Raw genomic sequence first — 20120 nt, 5'->3', positions numbered from 1 at the left:
AAATCAATGATTCTCTTTCATCACTGATGTTTCTATCTCTACATCTCCCTTCCTCTCTGAAATAATAATAATAATAATAATAATAATAATAATAATAATAATAGAGAGCTATTTTAAATAATAAATTTGAGGAACCGACATATCTAGCTTATTCATCTCCTATTTAAGGTTTATTCTGAAAACAGATTCTAAGCCAGAGGAAAGCTTTAGACCTGAAATTAAATACTGGCATTTGGGATGGGTAGTGTCTAGTTATTCATCGTGGTTTATATTTGGAGCAGGGAGGTGGGCAGATAGGAGAAAGGATGACTACTCAAAAATAGATAAACCTTTACAAGGAACGCAAGTCACAAGGAATGAGCCAATGATATTAAAATATATACCTGACATTAAATTAGGAAGAAGTCAGAAGAAATGATCATACTGAATTCCTTTTGAAAAAAATTAAATACACTTCTATAAAATGAACATCTCAAATAGGCAAAAGCTTTCTAAAAATATTTTTCTCCAAAATACCACAAGAAAAGTATTACAAGTTATACCTGAGCATTAACTACTTTTATAAATTTGCTACCTATAAAAAAGAAAAAACTGTTCTTACTGTTGACGTAACTGTCGGCAGCTCTCAATATGAGTAGATGTATTTTGATGCTGAATCCAATCCTATTGTAAAGAAGAAAAGTGCTGAAATTAGAATATTTCTCATGTTGAATTATGAATTAGGCTTTCTGGGTTGATACAGCATACACCCAACCCCACCTCCAAAAAAAACCCACATATACCAAATTAATTAAATTTAGTTACAGATAGCATTTGGCTATTCAATAAAATCTTTTACAACCCAAAATAAATGCTTCCAAACAAAGGCAATTAATACCATATCTCATTTATGCCATTTTAAATATTTTTTTAAAAGATCATACCCACGGATACTCATTTTGAAATAAAATATATAAGCTTGGAGAAAATAAATGCATGGACCAGAAATAATTCATCTCAGATACAAAAACAACACACCAGAGAACACCAAAAGCCTTATCAATAAAATGGTATCTGAAATGGCATCTTCGAAACATAGGGTGACTTTTACCTCTAAAATTCAAGCTAATAATATTAACAATAAAAAAAAAATCATACCTCATATAGGCCAGTAACATTCCAGACTATATTGGCAAAGAATAAGATTAGTAAAAATATGAAGAGATGATGATCAAATCTAATTTATTTTTCAGATTTAAGGGAAAGTAACACCATTTCAAAGACACAGTATCTCTTACACATAGAGCTTTACAATAAACAAAATGCTTTCTTACATTACTTCCTTTACAAATCTGCCCTAAAATTACATTCTGTACCCATAAATAGCTCCTGGAAGATACATCTGATGATAAAAAAAAAAAGCAATACAGTTTTCAAAGATACAGTCCTCCAAGTGACATTTAAAAATAACATGTATATTATTTAGTGTTTTATTGTTTTTTTCAGCATTTGGATAGGCAGAAAACTTACTAAACAGTTCTGTATTTGAAAACTTTCCTTGAGAAAAATGTTACTCGTTTCCATTTCAAAAACACTTTATTCTGTTATTGCTAAAGATGAACTAGAAATTTCCAGCTAAAATCACAGTTGATACTATTTATAAAATCTGCCTAGTCAAGAACTATCTGAAAATAAGTGAATGCTATTTACAATACTCCACAGCAGGTTATGACTAATCCTAAACTATTTCATTAAGCCTTGGAACCAATTGTGTATTGCAAAAAAGAAATGTTTGCACATCTTTCTCAGTAATACAAGTAGAAAGCTCGTAGAGATTGGCAATTATCAAGTCTCTAAACTTGCTACATCCATATCTTTTACAGTAACTGGACAGTTTACATCAAACAGACACATTGGCAGTAGTGGATTGGGCATGATTTATTTGGACTATCAAGTGTTTTATATGAATAAGTTGCCAGCATTTAAAAATCCAGAGATTTTACCACCAAATCTAGATTTCCAGCTTTTCTTAAATAAATAAGAACATAATATTGGACATGTATTCTATATAACAATTATCAGCTGATGTTGATAGCTGCCCGATTTAAAGCATATTTTCTCCACTTCTACACTCACTTATACAAATGCCCCACTCTCTGTTGCTTTTTGTTTTTGTTTTGTTTTAATAAATTTTATTGATTTTGTACAGAGAGGAAGGGAGAAAGATAGAGAGAAGCATCGATGAGAGTCATTGATCAGCTGCCTCTTGCACACCCCCTATTGGGGATGTGCCTGCAACCAAGGTACATGCCCTTAACCGGAATTGAACCCGGGACCTTTCAGTCCCCTAGCCGAGGCTCTATCCATGGAGCCAAGAGGCTCTATCCATTGAGCCAAACCAGTTTCAGGTGTTTTGTTTTGTTTTCTTTAATAGGTCCACTCACTTGCTGACATTACTTGCTTTAAGCTCAGTAAATATATCTAAGTCACCCATTTTGAGACTTCTAGTAACAGTATGAATATTAAAAGGTCCCAAAGCAGTACTGCCTCTCCAAGAGTGATAATTATCGAACGAAGCAGGACATGCTACAAGGACTATAGAGTTGAGAGGGCCCAGAATAAAACTGAAAATATCTACCGGTTCAGAGCTCACTCGCTATCCTCCAGCTACCTCAAAAATCTCTTGTCAATAAGTCCTTTCTCAACTGAATTATTTCAGTCAGAAAGACAGCTTTTAAACCAAACACAGCCTCCGGAACCAAGGATAGTAAAACAAACAAGCAAACAAACAAACCTTCTAATCCCAAGACAGCCCCTCCTCCATCATCTAAATCCCAATTTAGAAATAGAAATACATTTCATGTTATATAGTTGCCTTTTTCAGGCTACATTTTTAAAGACTCCAGAGCATCTTGCCAGATGTTACTTAGCAAGAAAATATTTGCTTTTGGTAATTAATATTTATTTGCCACGTATTCGTAATGTCATCTATATGCACTCATACAAGGCAATAAAATATATCACAGAAACAAGAGTAGTAGTTTGTATAAGTCCATATTTGTTCACAAATTCCTATCACTTAGTCATCTAGTAGTGAAACATTCACTGATTAGACTATGCTGTTTTGACTGTTAAAATGTGTTTGTTTTAAATGGCACTCAATCTCCGTGAACTTTAGCGTTCACCAGATGATTTCTTTTTCACTTTAAAATTTACTTTTATTATTGTATATTAATCCAGTCATTCACTAGGGTAGCCGCAAATTAGTGCCCTGCTCTATCTCTTCTCATTCCAATTTACACTGCACATGTCAAACAGATTTATCTCCCTAAAATATACTTTTTACATGTCACGTATCAAGAACCTCAATTACCTTCCGAATGCCTCTTACCCTAAGTCTAAATTTCTTAGGCTAGCTTTTCAAATCCCTTTGTACTTTTATTTGTTGCTCTCATCTGAAATGTAATTCCTCCTCCCCCAGGGACACTGAAGCCTATTCATTCAGGACCATCTTCAACCTATTCCACAAAGTCCTCCCTCCCAGATCATTAAAGTGCGGAAAGACTTAGCGCAGCTAGTCACCATCACTCATTAGTCTTATTTAACTAACCTATACAAGTTTCTTGATGTTAAGTATATTTATACTTCTTTTTAGTTACTTAGTGCTAAATACATAAGAAATTAGATAATGCTGGCCTGAATTGATATAAGCCTGAAATCAAGATAAAAATATGAAGTATCTCTCCCTTAAGCAAATCCAAACAAGATCAAAACAATCACCAAATCATTTGTTGTCCTGTATTATTTTTTAATTCCTGAGGTGAGTAATTAGGAGGCAGTGAGATTCTATAAACTACCTTTTCTAGTCTACATAATAAAAATGAAAACTTTTCAGTTCTTTATTTTGAAGTATTTTCGTTGGATTCATCATGACTAACTGAAAGTTCAAAATAAATGGAATATAGAAAGCCTAACACTCAATTCAGTACTTAGGCCAGGAGTACTTACAAATTATAATTAAGGGTTATAAATTATTCTGAGATTTTTCAAGACTTGGCTATCCTCTTTGGCAGGATCAGGCAACTACTATTTTATTAGAACTCAGCATATCTGGCTAAAATGAGGTAGAATGCTGCTTTCCTTTGCTGGAGTTAAACCTTATGATAAAAGCATCAGCTCTAGGTATCAGATTCTTGTTCTGAAACCTGATGAGAATCTATTAATAGACAATAAAAGGGCAGCATTGGAAGGAGAAAAAACATCAAGAGAATTAATACCTATAGATTTTTAAGCCTATTCAAACTATACAATGCTATGGCCTTGAATCAATGCTCATTACCATAAGTACATTTCTTCTTAGCCATTTCTGATATAAATTTACAAATCACATCACTAAATGGAAGAAACAGTGGTTTCCAAATATATATAAGTAAATAAAACATACTTGGAAATTCCTACTCAAATCTACCAATGATTACGAACAGTATATTCTACATTACTCCTCAGCACCTCTATAAAACGCTTCCTTCTAACTGTACTAACCATGAAGATACTGAAGGCTTCTTTAATTTTAAAATATTTTTCTCTAAATGTTTATCATTTTACACTCTATTTGCTGAACTCACAATTGGTCTCCAAATAACTGATCGACTGAGTTTTTGTTATGATTAAGTTATTTTAGGAAGCTCCTTCTCATGAAACACTAAAAATCTTAGTCCAGATAGAGTCAGAAAATGATTAAATTGACATTAACTGTCTTTAGCCCAAGACACGTAAATACATGCAAGGCTACAACATACTGTCTCTTCAAAGTGTACAGTACAAATGTTTTATTCCAACTTTTTATTTTTATACTAACAGATTCTCTATTTAAAGTGACTCATGTGACATTGTCTTATAACAATACAATTTGTGTTGTATAAGTTTTACGCTGCATAAATTTCCGGGATAACTAATCAACAGTTCAAAATAAATGGATGAACCATGTGGTGTGCCCAGTCACAGGAATACAGAAAGCCTAACACTTAACTCAGTACTTGGGCCAGGACTACACAGATTACAACTAAATGTTGATGTTGCAATCAAAATTCACTTCTGCCATTTCTTTAATGCCTAGTTAACACCAATGTACTTGAGAATAGCAGAAACTCGGGCGCTGTGTATCATCATACAGTGATGTTTAAAAACACTCACCTTCAAATGACTACAGTCTACGTTACAGAGAGAACAGAAATGTGGAAATATTCTTGGAGATGCTGCATAATAGTCATTCATCATAGAAGGAGTTGGGAGTCTCTTCATCTTTTGGACATCAGGATGGGAAAACTTGGGGAGCCAGGATGCTTTCACAATCCCAAAGGGAGACCGAATGGGGAGGTCAGCCTCCGACTGATAACTCTTATTTCCTCCTGGTCTGTGGACATTAGATGGATCAATCCCAGGCTCACGTGGGATCCGCTCTTGCTGGCTTACAGGTGAAATTAATTCTGATGAAAAAGGTTGCCGGTTCATAGATGGAGGAATCAGAGACCGACTCATTGCCTGGTTAACTGTTTGGCTAATGGGCTGGCTGACACATTTTACAGGTTCAAGGACTGGCTGTCTTCCTGAAATGTGTAAGCCTGGCATCTTAGTTCCACTCTCAACTGGGAAAAACGACTGATTATTGGAGGACTCGCTGGGGAAGTCCATCCGTCGAAACACATCTTCAACAGGAAACATAGAATTACAAATCACATTTGGTGAAGGTACAGATGAAGAAATGCTCTGCTGAGACCGAAAATCATTTTTGACCTCATCAGTTGGAACTTCAGGATCATAAATACGTACTTCAAGTGGATCTTCTGTATAGCCATATCTGCTTGCATGCCCATAATCAATCACATTACTTGAAACTGCCTCACTACCAAGTGTTTCTTTATTTCTGCTCTGAGACGGTAAGTTAGGTAATCGTCGCCCCATTTTTCGCATTCTTATATCCCTCAGAATTAATGGCATATTTTCAGGAGTTAGCTGCTCATCAGGATAGCGACTGAGTTCTTCTAAATCTTCATTAGATAATCCAAAACTTGCTAAGATACTTGAGGCACTCTCTTTTGTATAACGGCTCTGCACTTTAGGACTCTGCTCTGGAACCTGTGTTATAGGACTCTGTTTCACTCCCACTGATGCAGGTACCTGAGACTCCTCACCCCACCGGCTCCCAGGAGGTTTCTCTTCCTTTTGTTGTGCTTCATGAAAATCCAATTTTTCTTTGGTCAATCTTGGATCAGTTCGGTGCTGAGTTACCTGAACATTCATTCTCTGTGGTCCCATGTTCTGAAAAGATTCATGGCCAGCAAATCTGGGTGGAATTCCACGGGCTCTCCCTGCTGGGTAAAATCTTGGGAGACCCATAGCTCCAGGCCTCATAAATGGTCCTGGAGGCCTCATCCCAGGAGGGTTAGGTGGTCGTGGCCTCGGAAGTGGAAAGGTTCCTCGAGGATTAAACCTGGGTCTCGACATGGCTATTTTTGAGAAAGCCTGATTTAATAACGTATAAGGTGGTGTTGAACTATGTGAGGCAACGGCATTCAGCTGCTGAAGCGCCAATTGAGTCTTAATCTGAGCAAAGTGCAAAGGAGATGGGCCCAACAGAAGTGGGTTTGCAATGCCCAGGTTCAAGGAATTCACAAGTGGTGCGAAATTTTCCAAGAATAACACAAAGCTGAAAGTTAAAACACAAATGTTAGATCATTTTAACTCAAACTACTTCATGAAGTTGGGTCTACAGCCAGTGTAAAACATTTTGAAACAAAGCCATGAAAGGATTCTGCATTTCATACACGTTGAGATTAAGTGCTTTAGAGGATTTTAAACTTTCCCAAAAACTTTCTCTTCTTTTCTTCCCGAATGCAGAACACAAACCCAAAGCCAGAGGTTCAAACATATTGTTACAATGGGTGCTGTCCTAGGTGCTGAGCGATAATTATAACTCCTACATAATCTTGAAAAATAGGATGTCATGCTTTAATACTGGGAAAAAGATGAAAACATTAAAATACTTAGAAATGCACACACACTTAATATTTATGTTATCAGGTGTACAAACAATGAAAATAGGAACTGTAAACCTAAAATTTTACAAGACACAGCTTCCTTGGAAGAATGTATTTGATTACAACGTACAGACAAATGTGCAATAAAACCAATCATCTTTGTCTTGGATTCCCTCCAGGATGAGTGTAAAGACAAAGATAGAAATAGTTTATTCTTGTATTATTACGTTATGTATGTGTGTTACATTTATAAACCTACTTTTGCCTACTCCTGTATATGTGGACAATGATGAACTATAATGATGTGGACAATGAACTATAATGTTATAGTGTACATGTACTTTACACAGACTGATTCATTTCTCACAACATCCCCCTGAAATATGCACTTTTATGAGGAGGATACTAAGGCACAGAGAACTTAACACACTGCGGATCAGTTGTTTTATTGCTAGCTTTAAACAGTGGCCAGATAAGTTTCTATTGAACAAGTACAAAAAACATTTTACATAAATGTTAAAGGCACGGTTTAAAATTAAATACCCATTGCATTTTAAAATAATTTATTACATGTTCTTATAAGCTAGTATCTTTTTAAAGTATACTTTGTAAAACACTATGTAATATGAACCAAGAATTCTCGTGATCTGTCTGCAGTGTGTTAAGTAACTTACAGAGATAAGTGGCCAGGCCAAGATTTGTATTCCAAGTATTTTGGCCCCATAATCCATACTCTTAACTACCAATAGGTGTGAGCAAGAATATCTTGCAGTTCCCAGGCATTTTATTAGTAAAAAGTGGTTGTTGCCCAACCTTCGGAAAGCAGCATAACACACTGCAACCTACTTCTCAGAGAAATCGCCCTTTAGCTATCATTCAGGACCAAGGTCAGCAGTCAAAGGACTTCCAGGCCCTTTTAAACAAAAACACAGACCATGCCTATTTCTATCAAGTGCCCCTACTTTGATACCCAATAGAAAAGCAGGGTGGAAAACATATACAATGTTAATGAAATGGAGATTCAGCTGAGATACAGATTTTATCTGATAACACTCTTCCTTCTCTCTCCCAGGCTGCCACTACATTTAATTTTTTAAAAGGACATTCTTGCCACATCACCTTCTAATAAAAAAATCCAAGAGAATCTCATTCTCTTTATGTCTTAGTTTTATGTGGAAAGTATTATCAACCTAGTCAATTTCTACCCTCCTAATTTTACAAACACTTGTTCCAACTAGGCCATTGCTCCTATTTTTGTCTTCTTACCTCCATTCATCTCTTCCAATCAAAACACATGAAGGAAACAACTTTGCCTTGACCTGATTTATTTGATTTTACTCATTCTTCAAGGTCAGTCTCCATTAAACCTTCCTTGACCACCAAGGCTCAGAGTGAGTCTTTGAACAAATTTTATTGCTTATACCATTTTGGGACTTCTATCTTTTACTATTCTTTTTTAAAAAAAATATGTTTTATTGATTTTTTACAGAGAGGAAGGGAGAGAGATAGAGAGCTAGAGACGTCAATGAGAGAGAAACATCGACCAGTGCCTCTTGCACACGCCCTACCGGGGATGTGCCCGCAACCAATGTACATGCTCCTGACTGGAATCAAACCAGGTACCTTTCAGTCTGCAGACCAACGCTCTACCACTGAGCCAAACCGGTTTCGGCTTTTTTACTATTCTTGTTTTTGTGTTCATATGAATGCAGTCTTTTTCAACAACCTAGTCTCAATTGAAGGCATGCTCATTGTTCTAACTTCCCAAGGATATAACTCTATTCCTACTTGAAATACCCTCAAATATTTGTTAAGCTATTTGAATTATCATATCCAAAGTCCTCATACTTGACACAGACTATTTTAAAAGTATAATAAACACAAAAATACAATAAGTATTATGCAGGCTACTAATTCACTAGGTGAAAGCAGCAGACACTAGTTACTAAACGATGATATCCAAATTAAATAATATTCATTTACCACAAATTCCAGGTCTTTTTAAACAATCATAAATCATATGAAACTGTACCTACCTTCTACAAAATAAAAATACTTCCAAGAACAACTCTGTATTGACCTAGTCCTTAAAAATAATCACTTATTGCTGAGACCGGTTTGGCTCAGTGGATAGAGCGTCGGCCTGTGGACTGAAAGGTCCCGGGTTCGGTTCCGGACAAGAGCCTGTATCTTGGTTGCGGGCGCATCCCCGGTAGGGGGTGTGCAAGAGGCAGCTGGCCGACATTTCTCTCTCATCGATGTTTCTAACTCTCTATACCTCTCAATTCCTCTCTGTGTAAAATCAATAAATTATGTATATTTTTAAAAAAATAATCACTTATACAAGCAGTCTGTCATCTAGGTACTCTTTCTGCACTATTCTTGAATTGGTGAAGAATCCTTTCACTGCTGCAGAAGCACAAACTTTTCCAAATACCGTTTCTCCCCCATAATAAACCAAAAGGAACAGTCATCTAATTACCACATACATTTATGAACCTGTATCATTAGAAATACCCACATTTTAAGTTCTTAACAATAAAAAACCTACTATGCACGTTAATATTCCCAGCACAATCTTAACACTGATGTAAATATACATTAATAGACTGCAACAGAGAAGCCCGTCATGTGGTGTATTCTGCAGAAACCAGTGTCCTGTAAAACTGTAGGTCTTCTACAAAGGAGTTTTTGGTCAGGAGAGTGTGAAATGCATTCTTGTGCAACCTTTCTCAGAGGGGCACAATAACTATTGCATATTAAAGACTCCGATGTGCTGTTTACCAAAATCCTTTTTTTTTTCTTTTTTCATTTTGCACTTCTCAATCTTAAGTTTTCCTACATGTATATACCCAGGAGTGATATTTGGAAAATTTAGTAACTAGTAAAGCACAAGCAATGAATAATCAACAGCAATTTGAGCCCCTTCTTCATCCACTGCCCTTCAAGTTTTAGTTGCTGTGCATAAGGTGATGGTAGGACGGTCCTCAGGAAGGAAGTACCAATGTGGGAAAGTAGAAGTCCACCTTTGGGGTAACAGCTATTTACAAATCATGGCAAAATTATTTCAATATTTTAACAACTGGCATATCTGTGCCAGTAAGTAGTCTCTGAAATCAGTCCTGAAAAGACACAAGTCTTTCATGCAACATTCTAAAGTACATAGGAAGAGAAGAATTAAAAGGCCTTTTCCTAACTAAAGAATTTCAACCATCAATAAGCAGAGGTTTGGCTTGTTTGCTTTTAGGAGCCTTAAAAAGATCATATCTGGTTCCCCATATTGTTAGTCAATTGTGAAATCTACAATAATATAACAAGGACAAAATTAACAACCCTAGCTCCCCAAAGAGACCTCTCCCATCTCTCAGTAAGACAAATTAGAGGCCTGGTCAGCCATAGCTATTTATTAAGCATTCTGATACCAGGACCTGCTAGCTAAAGATGCTTCAATTTCTCTCTTTGCACGAATATCGTGGAAAATCCATCATTACACTGCAAATGTCACATTCAACAGGTATCCTTCACCAACCTCCTCTCTGAAAATAAATTTCTTTAATCCTTCTGTACTTTAAGCCAACACTTCTCCTAACCTTTATCCCAAGACTCCTTCCAAATTTCAGGCTTGTAGGTCTAACATGTTCTATTTCCTTTAAGTTTGTATTTAGTAACATTTTCAGACAATAATCTACTAATACACAATCATCAAACACCTTCTTATGCTACACAAGTGGTGGGCGCACTCATTAGTCAACACAGACAAATATCAACAGTACATCGATTGAAATTTCTTTTGAGAGCCAAAAACCGACTTCTGTGCACGCTCCACATGCAAGCCCGCACGTGGTATTTTGTAGAAGAGCCACACTCAAGGGGCCAAAGAGCCACAAGTGGCTCGCGAGTCACAGTTTGCTGACCACTGCGCTACACCATATCATTTCTAATCCTGGTAGAAGAGTTTCCGACAATGTTGTTCATCAAAATATCACTAATGAGAAATTACATAGCTATCTGCAATTCTATTCTCACTATAATGATTTAAATTTTAAATTAAAGCATGAAACACAATGTAGGGCAATAGCAAGAACTGACAAATATATTTTTGAAATTGTAATAAAATGTCTGCCTACAATCTATATTTCAAATAACATTATCTTCAATGGGTAAAAAAAACAAAAACACCTAAGTAATCTATTTTCTTTCTGAATGGAATTTAAGTATATTCATATTTCACTTGCATTACTCTTAAAGTGTAAAGCACATTTTTAATAATTCAGGTAAGTCACCATTTAACCTTCTTACAGCTATCATTCACATTCACTCCAAATGCTTAAACATGAAGGACGTTTATATTTTTATTTCAATCTCTCTATTTCTAAGGCATTATAAACTTCATTTTGCAATTATATAATTCTGAAGCCTTATTTCTTTCTTTCTTTTTTTTTTTTTTTTTAAATATGTTTTATTGATTTTTTACAGAGAGGAAGGGAGAGGGATAGAAAGCCAGAAACATGGATGAGAGAGTAACATCCATCAGCTGCCTCTTGCACACACCCCACTGGTGACATGCCCGCAACTCAGGTACATGCCCTTGACCGGAATCGAACCCGGGACCCTGGAGTCCGCAGGCTGACGCTCTATCCACCGAGCCAAACCGGTTTCGGCTGAAGCCTTATTTCTTTAAATCGAATTTAAGGCAAGCGCCACACCATCAGCTTCCTTTTGCCACATCTTCTCTCCCCTTTCTCATGTTTAACCTTTTGACCTATCAATGATGCCCAGCATAAAACTACTTAATGCAAATACTAACACCAAACAGAAACAGAGGAATTTATGACATTCTCAATTGATCCACGGGAATAAAATTCCAAAAATCAAGTATCAAGTCATTAAGGATATCTTTTAAAAATACTAAAAAAAACTTAAGAGGAAACTATCCTCTTAAGAATAAATATATCAGTCATTTCAAATCCAACTGTTACTCAGACAATTTGAAAAATTGTTTTAGGTGAGGAAATAGAAGGTTAGAAAACCAGAACAGATCTCTTTCTTCATAGAACACTTAAGTTTTAAAGATGGAGCTAAACCAGTTTGGCTCAGTGGATAGAGCGTCGATCTGCGGACTGAAAGGTAAAAGGTTCAATTCCGGTCAAGGGCATGTACATTGGTTGCGGGCACATCCCTGGTAGGGGTTGTGCAGGAGGCAGCTGGTCGATGTTTCTCTCTCATCGATGTTTCTAGCTCTCTATCCCTCTCAATTCCTCTCTGTGGAAAATCAATAAAATACATTAAAAAAAAAAAACAACTAAAAAAAAACTAATGCAAGTGTTATAAAACCTATATTTGATTTATATACCCTCAATTTAGGGGTGGCTAGGAGAAAGGGAAGAGCTACAAACAAATTACCTTTTTTAGTTTTTTGGGGTGGGATTTAGTTTTGTCTTACAATGGTAAAGGTAAAATAATTCTGGAATTACTTTATATATAAGACTAAGTAAATGTGTTCTTTAAAAATATATTTTATTGATTTTTTTACAGAGAGGAAGAGAGAGGGATAGTTAAAAACATTGATGAGAGAGAAACATTGATCACCTGCCTCCTGCATACCCGCTATTGGGGATGTGCCTGCAACCAAGGTACATGTCCTTGATGGGAATCGAACCTGGGACCTTTCAGTCCCTAAGCCTACACTTTATACACTGAGCCAAACCAGTTAGGGCAGTAAGTAAGTGTTTTGATAGTGGTGAGAGCCATGGTTCTCACTGTGGAAGACAAAATATATAGATATAAAATAGGAGTAAGAAATAAACCACTGAGAAAATCAGGAGGTTCTTAACTCCATACAAATAGAGCAATGTATTTGTAGAGAGACTACTTAGTTGGAGAATCATCACTTTTGTAACCATGATAATAAAGATTGGTTTAGGTAGGTAAGAATCATCTGTGCATGTTAAATACAAAGTGAAATTTTGATGAAGAGTAGAATATTTGCATAACTCTAAATAAAATGGCTTTCTACATGTCAGTTAATATAAGGAGGCAGGGGTGGGGAGGAGAAATCAAACACTTTGACCAAAATGAGAAATGTTTATTAAATAAAAAAGGTAGATTGTATTCTTCAAAAATGTCAATTTCAGAGATAAAGAAAGGTTATGGAAATGTTCCAAAGTAAAGAAGACTAAAGAGACATGACAACTAAAGGCAATTATTTAATCCTAGAATGATCCTGTACTGGGGGTGGGAGTAGGGGGAGAACAAAAACAGAAAGTGATATAAAGGACATTATTGGGTCAATTAACAAAATCAGAATATGGTAAATTAAAGTTTTATTAGTGTTAAATTTATGGAGATAGTAACTATACTATGACTAAGAAAATATTCTTAGAAAATAAACTAGAGTAGAGGAGAACAAAGTAGGCAAGCAACTTCTCTCAAATAGTTCAGAGGGAGGGGTAGGTGTGTGTGTAGGACACACTAGAGGGAAGAAAAAGAGTGAAAAGAGACAAGAAATTCTTGTCAGCCAGCGCTTTACTTCATTCAAAAATAGTTAATGGCCCAAAGTTTTCTTTTTTAAAAAAAATATTTTATTGATTTTTCACAGAGAGGAAGGGTGCCTCCTGCACAACCCCCACCAGGGATGTGCCCACAACCAATGTACATGCCCTTGACCGGAATTGAACCAGGGACCTCCCAGTCCACAGACTGATGCTCTATCCACTGAGCCAAAACGGTTTTGGAAATGGCCCAAACTTTTAAATCCAACACTTGGACTATCTAACTTCTTAGTTATATACAATGCACTAAGAAAAAAAAAAAAAAAAAAAAAAAAAAAAAAAAAAAAAAAAAAAAAAAGAAAGAAAGGACTGGACTATAAGCAAGTATGGCAGTGGGAAGAAAACCTCCAATATGGTAAAGAGCATAAGCCTTAAGCAATGTCTGGATTTGGACCTTTTTTCCCTCCTGTATCATGCTCACTCCCTAACAGTTAGGGCCTAATTATTGACTGTTAGTCAGCCCATTATGTAATTCATAATAATCTCATCTTTGGGGAAATTTCCAATGATCTGAAGAACACCCGCCCTGTAGGAGGGTGCCACTGAATGACTTCATGCAAAAGTGGTTAACTCCCATAAATAAAATTTAACACTAATGTAGCACAGTATATTTTTAAAAACATAGCCCCTAGATTCAGTATTTTAATTCTGTTGCTTGCTAAATATGTCACCCCCAGCAAATTAGTTAACCGAAGCCTGTTTGATCGTGTGAAAAATGGAAATAAAAACAATACCCAAGAATGTTAATGTAAAGAATAATTAAAACTATACCTACTGCTATACCATAAGTGCTCAAAGCATGTTAGACAGTAAACAAAACGCTTATTTAAGAAGCAGGTAGGAATCTGTTCCTTTTAAGACTCAGATAATTTTTGAAATTTCCAATATGGTAGCAAAAACAAATACATTTATACACACATGTGGTATATGAGACACATTGGGAAATCTGAGTACTGATTGATTACCTAACATTAAGGAATTTTTATATTAGATGTGTTAAGCATTTTTTTTCTCTAAATATTTAGAAAAAACTTCTGAACTACAAATTTATGAATATGATTCTACTTTTAAAAAATAAGGTGGAGAGTAGAGACAAGATTGACCATTATTAGTTTTTAATTTTCAATGCTGGATGATAGGTATACGTGTAGTGAATCATTGTTCTATGCTTAGTATATGTTTAGAATTTTTCCATAATAAAATGTTTGTTTTTTTAAGTAAAAAAATTCAAAACAACAGGAAGTTGGAAATATTTGCTCATATTAGGGCAATTAAAGTTTAAGAAAATGAAGACTGCAGAAATGAAGCAGAAAGAAAGATAAAAGCTTTAACATATTTTGGATTTAAAGGGTTCAAGAATTTAAAAATAACCCAAAATGTACGTACCCCAAGGTCACCACTAAGAAAATATCAAAATATATGTACCTTAACACTTTCTATGTTCCCCAAGTCTTTTCTTTCAAAACAAAACCTTAGAGATCAGTGAGGGAATAACCCTAAAATGTCCTTCCACAGGTCAGTGATTCAAGAAGCCGGAGGTGGGGGGAGAAATCAAACCCCCACTGATCTCTACAGCTGTGCTTTATTTCTAACACCTCACCTTTTCCTGACTGTCTTCCTTTTCATTATTCTCTTTTTATGTTCCATGTATCTATTAGCCTCCCATTTTAACTTCCAACCACAAATTCAGATCCCAGTAAATAAAACTGAAGCAATGACAGAGTCAGTCAAGCTGGATACAAAGAGGTGCTTACCAGCAATCCACAATTATAACCACTTTCTGTTTTTGGAGGATGTCTAAACTACATTTCCACACTCAATAGCTCCTTTTTACACAAAACAGCCCAAATTATGTTCCCAGGCACCCATACTGGAAGCACTGTATCTTATTTTATTAAGTACAGCATTTTATTAAGAATTTGGAAAGATTTACCTAAACTTTCAACGATATGCATTTACAGGAGTAGAATTTGGACTCCAATAGTCTGTCCTGTGTTCTTGTCCTGCCTCTGCAGCTACCAGCTGAGTTCATTCCCTCTAATTGTGAGCACCTAATACCCATACCCAACACTGAGACAGATACAAAGGTGAACATAATCACATAAATAAATGGTTACAATGTTTTGTTAAGTGCTCCAAAATTTTATCAATTTAACCTAAATTCCTTCTTTTTAATTAAAAGTGAGTAACCACAGGTTGCAATTTTGTATCAAAAGACGCTAAAATCTGTAATAAAAGTAACAGCTGACATTTATATGCCAGGAATAGGAGCTTTCCACACAAGGTCTCAATCCTCATAACAATCCCAAGTAGGTAGTATTAATCACCATTTTACAGATAAGGAAACAAACCCAGAAAGACTAAAATAACTTACCCACAATCTCACACATATATTAAGAGGGAAAACAGGGATTCGAATCCAGATCTTCTGATTCCAAAGCCTATTATCTCTCCACTAAACTATGTCTCTCATTTTCTTTCACTACAGGAAAACAAAAATTTCCAGAGATCACCTTCTTAAGAGCACGGAAGAGAAAAATCTTTAAGACAGCCATGAAATACAAAGTAATCACCGATCATAAGAAGTGGTTTGATTTTTTTTTAAACAAATTATCTGACATATACAGTCTCCGTAACAAAAGATGACATGCAAGAGATTGAAAAACTATTCATATAACTAATATTCAAATAGACATGTGACATAAATAGCTAGTTAATACAAACGAGTATGAAATTTTGTGACTTCTTCCAACTGTTTTATCTTTACCCTTACTTGCTTGCACATTAACAACCAAGGAGGAAATGGCCCAGCTTAGTGTACTGTATTACCATGTTGAGCCCATATAAAAATTTACAAGGGCATAATACAGTGTATGAAAATTCAAAATAAAGTGTAATGAAATGCTGTCAAATTTTTTTAAATGCAACGTAAGCTCACTAAGTGTTGATTAACCAAACATCAACAAAATCTAAAGCTATGTTGAAATGTCAATTATGCGGTTTTTTTCTGTATAAACCTCATTAATCCCTTTTAAAAATATTCTTCCAGCTTATCAATTTGAATGGCGAATCTGAACCAATGTTAAACTACATTAATGCTTTACACCAAATAAAGAAAAAAACACATTTTTTGTGCGCACAATTCCAAAGCCCGTTAGCAAAAGGATGTGAACCAAGACAAATCGCCGGATCCTGGTCAACACATTTTTCTTCAGAACTCCTTCAGATGAAAACAGCATTCCCCCCAGGAATTCTTGCCAAACATGTAAGCTTAACAAAAAATTAGCTTGATGCCGCCCTTCATTGTCTAATCCAGCGCAAGATTTTGCAGGAATACGTCTCCTTCGTTCGCATTTACCTCAAATGTCCTCCAAGATTCATGCCTGTGGTTGACATCTGTCTCCCCCACCCCCAACCTTCAGCAGAGGGGGGCCCAGGGTAGGAAATTACACAAAAATAAAACACTTTAAGGGCGCCGTCTTCGAGGCTCCCTTGAGAGACGTGGAAATAAACATCGAAGCCATTTGCGCGCCCTCCGTGTCCGCACCGAGGTTGACAATTTATTTGCTTTCAAACCCGCACCGATGGCAAAAGCCGCTGGATCCCACCATTTATTTCCCTTTCGCCCTGACTCCCGCACCCACGGACTCCCGCAACCACGGACTCCCGCACCCACGGACTCCCGCACCCACGGACTCCCGCACCCACGGACTCCCGCACCCACGGACTCCCGCGGCCCCGGCCCCGCTCTTCTCTCCACGCTTCTGGCACCAGGTCGCGAGCCCCAGGGCTCGGCTCCAGCTCCGCCGCCTCTTCGGGCCCGCAGGCCGCGGCCGCCTCCTCGGCGCTCACCCGCTCGCTGCGGCTGTCAGGCCGGCGCTCCCGGCGGGCCCGGCGCGATGGGGAAGGGGCCGCCGCGGCCTCGCCAAAGGGCTGCTCCCCGCCCCTCCGCCCGCCGCAGCGGCGGCAGCGGCTCTTCCCGGGACGAGGTCCTGGCGCGGGGTCCGTCCGACCAGACCCTCCGGGGCCGTATCGTTGCCAAGCTTCCCTCCCCGCATCCCCGGGGTCCCCGCAGCCTCCTCCCGCCGCCCGCTCGCCGCCATTTTGTGCGCAGCCGCTGCGACACATACCATCGTCGGCCAGGATCTCCTTGGCAAAGGCTCAGGACCCCCACGCTACGGGCCCCCGCCCTCCAACCCCCCGGGCCCCACCGGGCAGCGGTCCTACCTATGCCTACCCGACTACCGGCCGGATCCCACTCGCGCCCCGCACAGAGCAGCACTCGGCTCCGGTCCCGACGCCGACGGAGCCGCCGCCTCCACGCCGCTGCACGCATGCGCGCCTGGAGGGCCTCGGCGCTCCCTTCCCGGCTCCCGGCGGCGCCTGCGTACAGCCCGCCCCACGCTCGCCCGGAGGCACGGAGAGGGAGCTCGGTTCCAGAAGGGGGCGCTCTTGCATCTACTCGGGCATCTGGCACTAGTAAAACCTACAGCACCAGTTGGTGCCAATACTGAGGCCTGTTCTGTGGCAGTGCTACCCAAATCACAGGCATCTCTAACCTGTATTGTCTCACCTCTTGCACGGTCTTCCTTGATTATTGTGGCCTTCAACAGGACATTAAGTTAGATAACATTCACCTGGCGCTTGATGTCATGCTTTGAATGGTTAAGATTCTACTGGCCTTTATCCTTTTTCCTTGTACTTTGCTTTGGTTGGTTGGTTGGTTGGTTGGTTGGTTTTTGCATACCAATAGCACATATCAGAGCCACTCAAAAATGTCAGGAAATTAGAATTCAATGAAAACAGTACTCAGGAGCTTAACACTCTCATAGTCCTTTCAAATGTCATTTCACAATAAAAATATGAGTGGTAGATATTTTCAACCTTTATTTTACTGACAGAAAACCTTGGGTTGAGAGAATTTGAGTAATTTCTCAAGCTCACACTATCACTTCAACATAAAATCAATCATTGGGGGGGAAATCTTTGGAAACTCACAAGCCCTGCCTTATGAATAGCAAACAAAATACCACCTACCCTGAGTCTCATGCCATCAGTTTTACCTAGCATAAGGTGACCAGATGTAAAAATCGGGACTTTTTTAAAACGCCGCAGGACGCGGGACAAATTGTAAAAATCAGGACTGTCCCACCAAAAGCAGGACGTCTGGTCACCTTAACATAGCACCAAGCTGATGTGTTTCTTTTATTCACATTAGACAAGATTGAAAGAAGTCTTTTATAAAATGTATTTTATCGAATTTTCCGTTCAAACTACAAATCCTGCCTAAGGCAACAAGCCAAAAAACAACAAAGAAAAAAACAGCAAGTGTCTTCTGCTACTATAAAATGGAAAAGTAATCAATCGTTTTCTTTATGACTTCTTAGTGTTGTTTTTGGCTAAGAAGCCATACCCAGAAGCATATACACCAAGAAATTATACTAAGATTATCCTAAGCTTTTAAAATTTTTGTTTGCAACTTCATAATTTTCTTTCTATACTTAGATGTTTAATTAGTCTAAAATTCATCATTTTATGATATTAAGTAGGGACCTAACTTTTTCTTCCAAATGTATTAAATTAATCATTAATTTTCAGATACTAAGTAAACCAATCTTCTCTCCACTTTCATTGAAGTGTCTTTTCCCTTTAAAAAAAAAAAAAGCCAAAAAACAACAACAAGCAATAGCAACAATAACAAATCCCACAAAGGAAATGAATTTATAGCCAATTCTAGCCTGTCTTGCTAATCTATTTCTCCACCCATGGGTCACTTTCATTTGTTTATTCATTAACTGACCCAATAATATTACTCAGGGCCTACTCTGTGCCAGGAACTCTTCTGGGCACCAAAAAACTCAGTGGCAAACCAGATGACAACACTAACTCCTGTCCTCATGGCACGTACAGCCTCGAAGGAAAGATAGCTCTGAGGTGAAAGCCAGTTTGGCATACTTAGGAACAGCAAGAAGGCCAGAGGCTACAACAGCATGAGTAAGAGGGAACACAGAGAATGAAGTGATAGACACCAGGAATGCTAACAGGCTGTGTTAGTCTGCTCAGGGGGCCACAACAGAAGCTGGGTGCCTTAAACAACAGGAATGTATTCTCTCACAGATCTGAGGACTGGAAGTCCAAGATCAAGGTGTGGACAGGTTTGGTTTCTCCTGAGGTCCTCTCCTTTGCTTGCAATTGGCTACTTTCTTAATGTGTCCTCATGTAGTTCCTTTCCTTCCTTCTTTCCTTCCCTCCTTCCCTCCTTCCTTCCCTTCCTTCCTTCCTTCCTTCCTTCCTTCCTTCCTTCCGTCCTTCCTTCCTTCCTTCTTCCTTTCTTCCTTCCTCTCTTTTTATTGATTTCAGAGAGGAAGGGAGAGAGAGAGAGATAGAAACATCAATGATGAGAGAGAATCATTGATCGGCTGCCTCCTGCATGCCCCATACTGGGGATCGAGCCATGTGCCCTTTGACCAAAATCAAACCTGGAACCCTTCCGTCTGCCGGCTGATACTCTATCACAGTGTTTTTCAACCTTTTTTGGGCAAAGGCACACTTG

General features: G+C 38.0%; 1 protein-coding gene across 7 annotated transcripts in view; it reads right to left on the bottom strand.

Moving 5' to 3' along the window:
* The window catches only part of LOC311631258 (zinc finger protein 638-like), a 65975-nt gene extending 48042 nt beyond the window's left edge, over nt 1-17933 (bottom strand). For 5 of the 7 annotated variants that reach the window (XM_084901175.1, XM_084901179.1, XM_084901180.1 and 2 more), the window contains exons 1-3: nt 17795-17933; nt 5173-6685; nt 602-663 (exon numbers count right to left, since the gene is read on the bottom strand). In XM_084901175.1, the coding sequence (XP_084757301.1) occupies nt 602-663; nt 5173-6483 (1373 nt within the window). In that variant the 5' untranslated portion in view covers nt 6484-6685; nt 17795-17933. Of the gene's footprint in view, nt 1-601; nt 664-5172; nt 6686-15941; nt 17764-17794 lie in introns of those variants that run through there. The other 2 variants (XM_084901176.1, XM_084901177.1) reach the window with 2 other exon arrangements.
* Nucleotides 17934-20120: the final 2187 nt, after the last annotated feature.

Source organism: Pipistrellus hanaki, assembly GCF_964339955.1.
Source record: "Pipistrellus hanaki genome assembly, chromosome: 12".
NCBI classification, from domain to species: Eukaryota; Metazoa; Chordata; class Mammalia; order Chiroptera; family Vespertilionidae; genus Pipistrellus; species Pipistrellus hanaki.
This window is presented reverse-complemented; position numbering and strand designations above follow the sequence as displayed.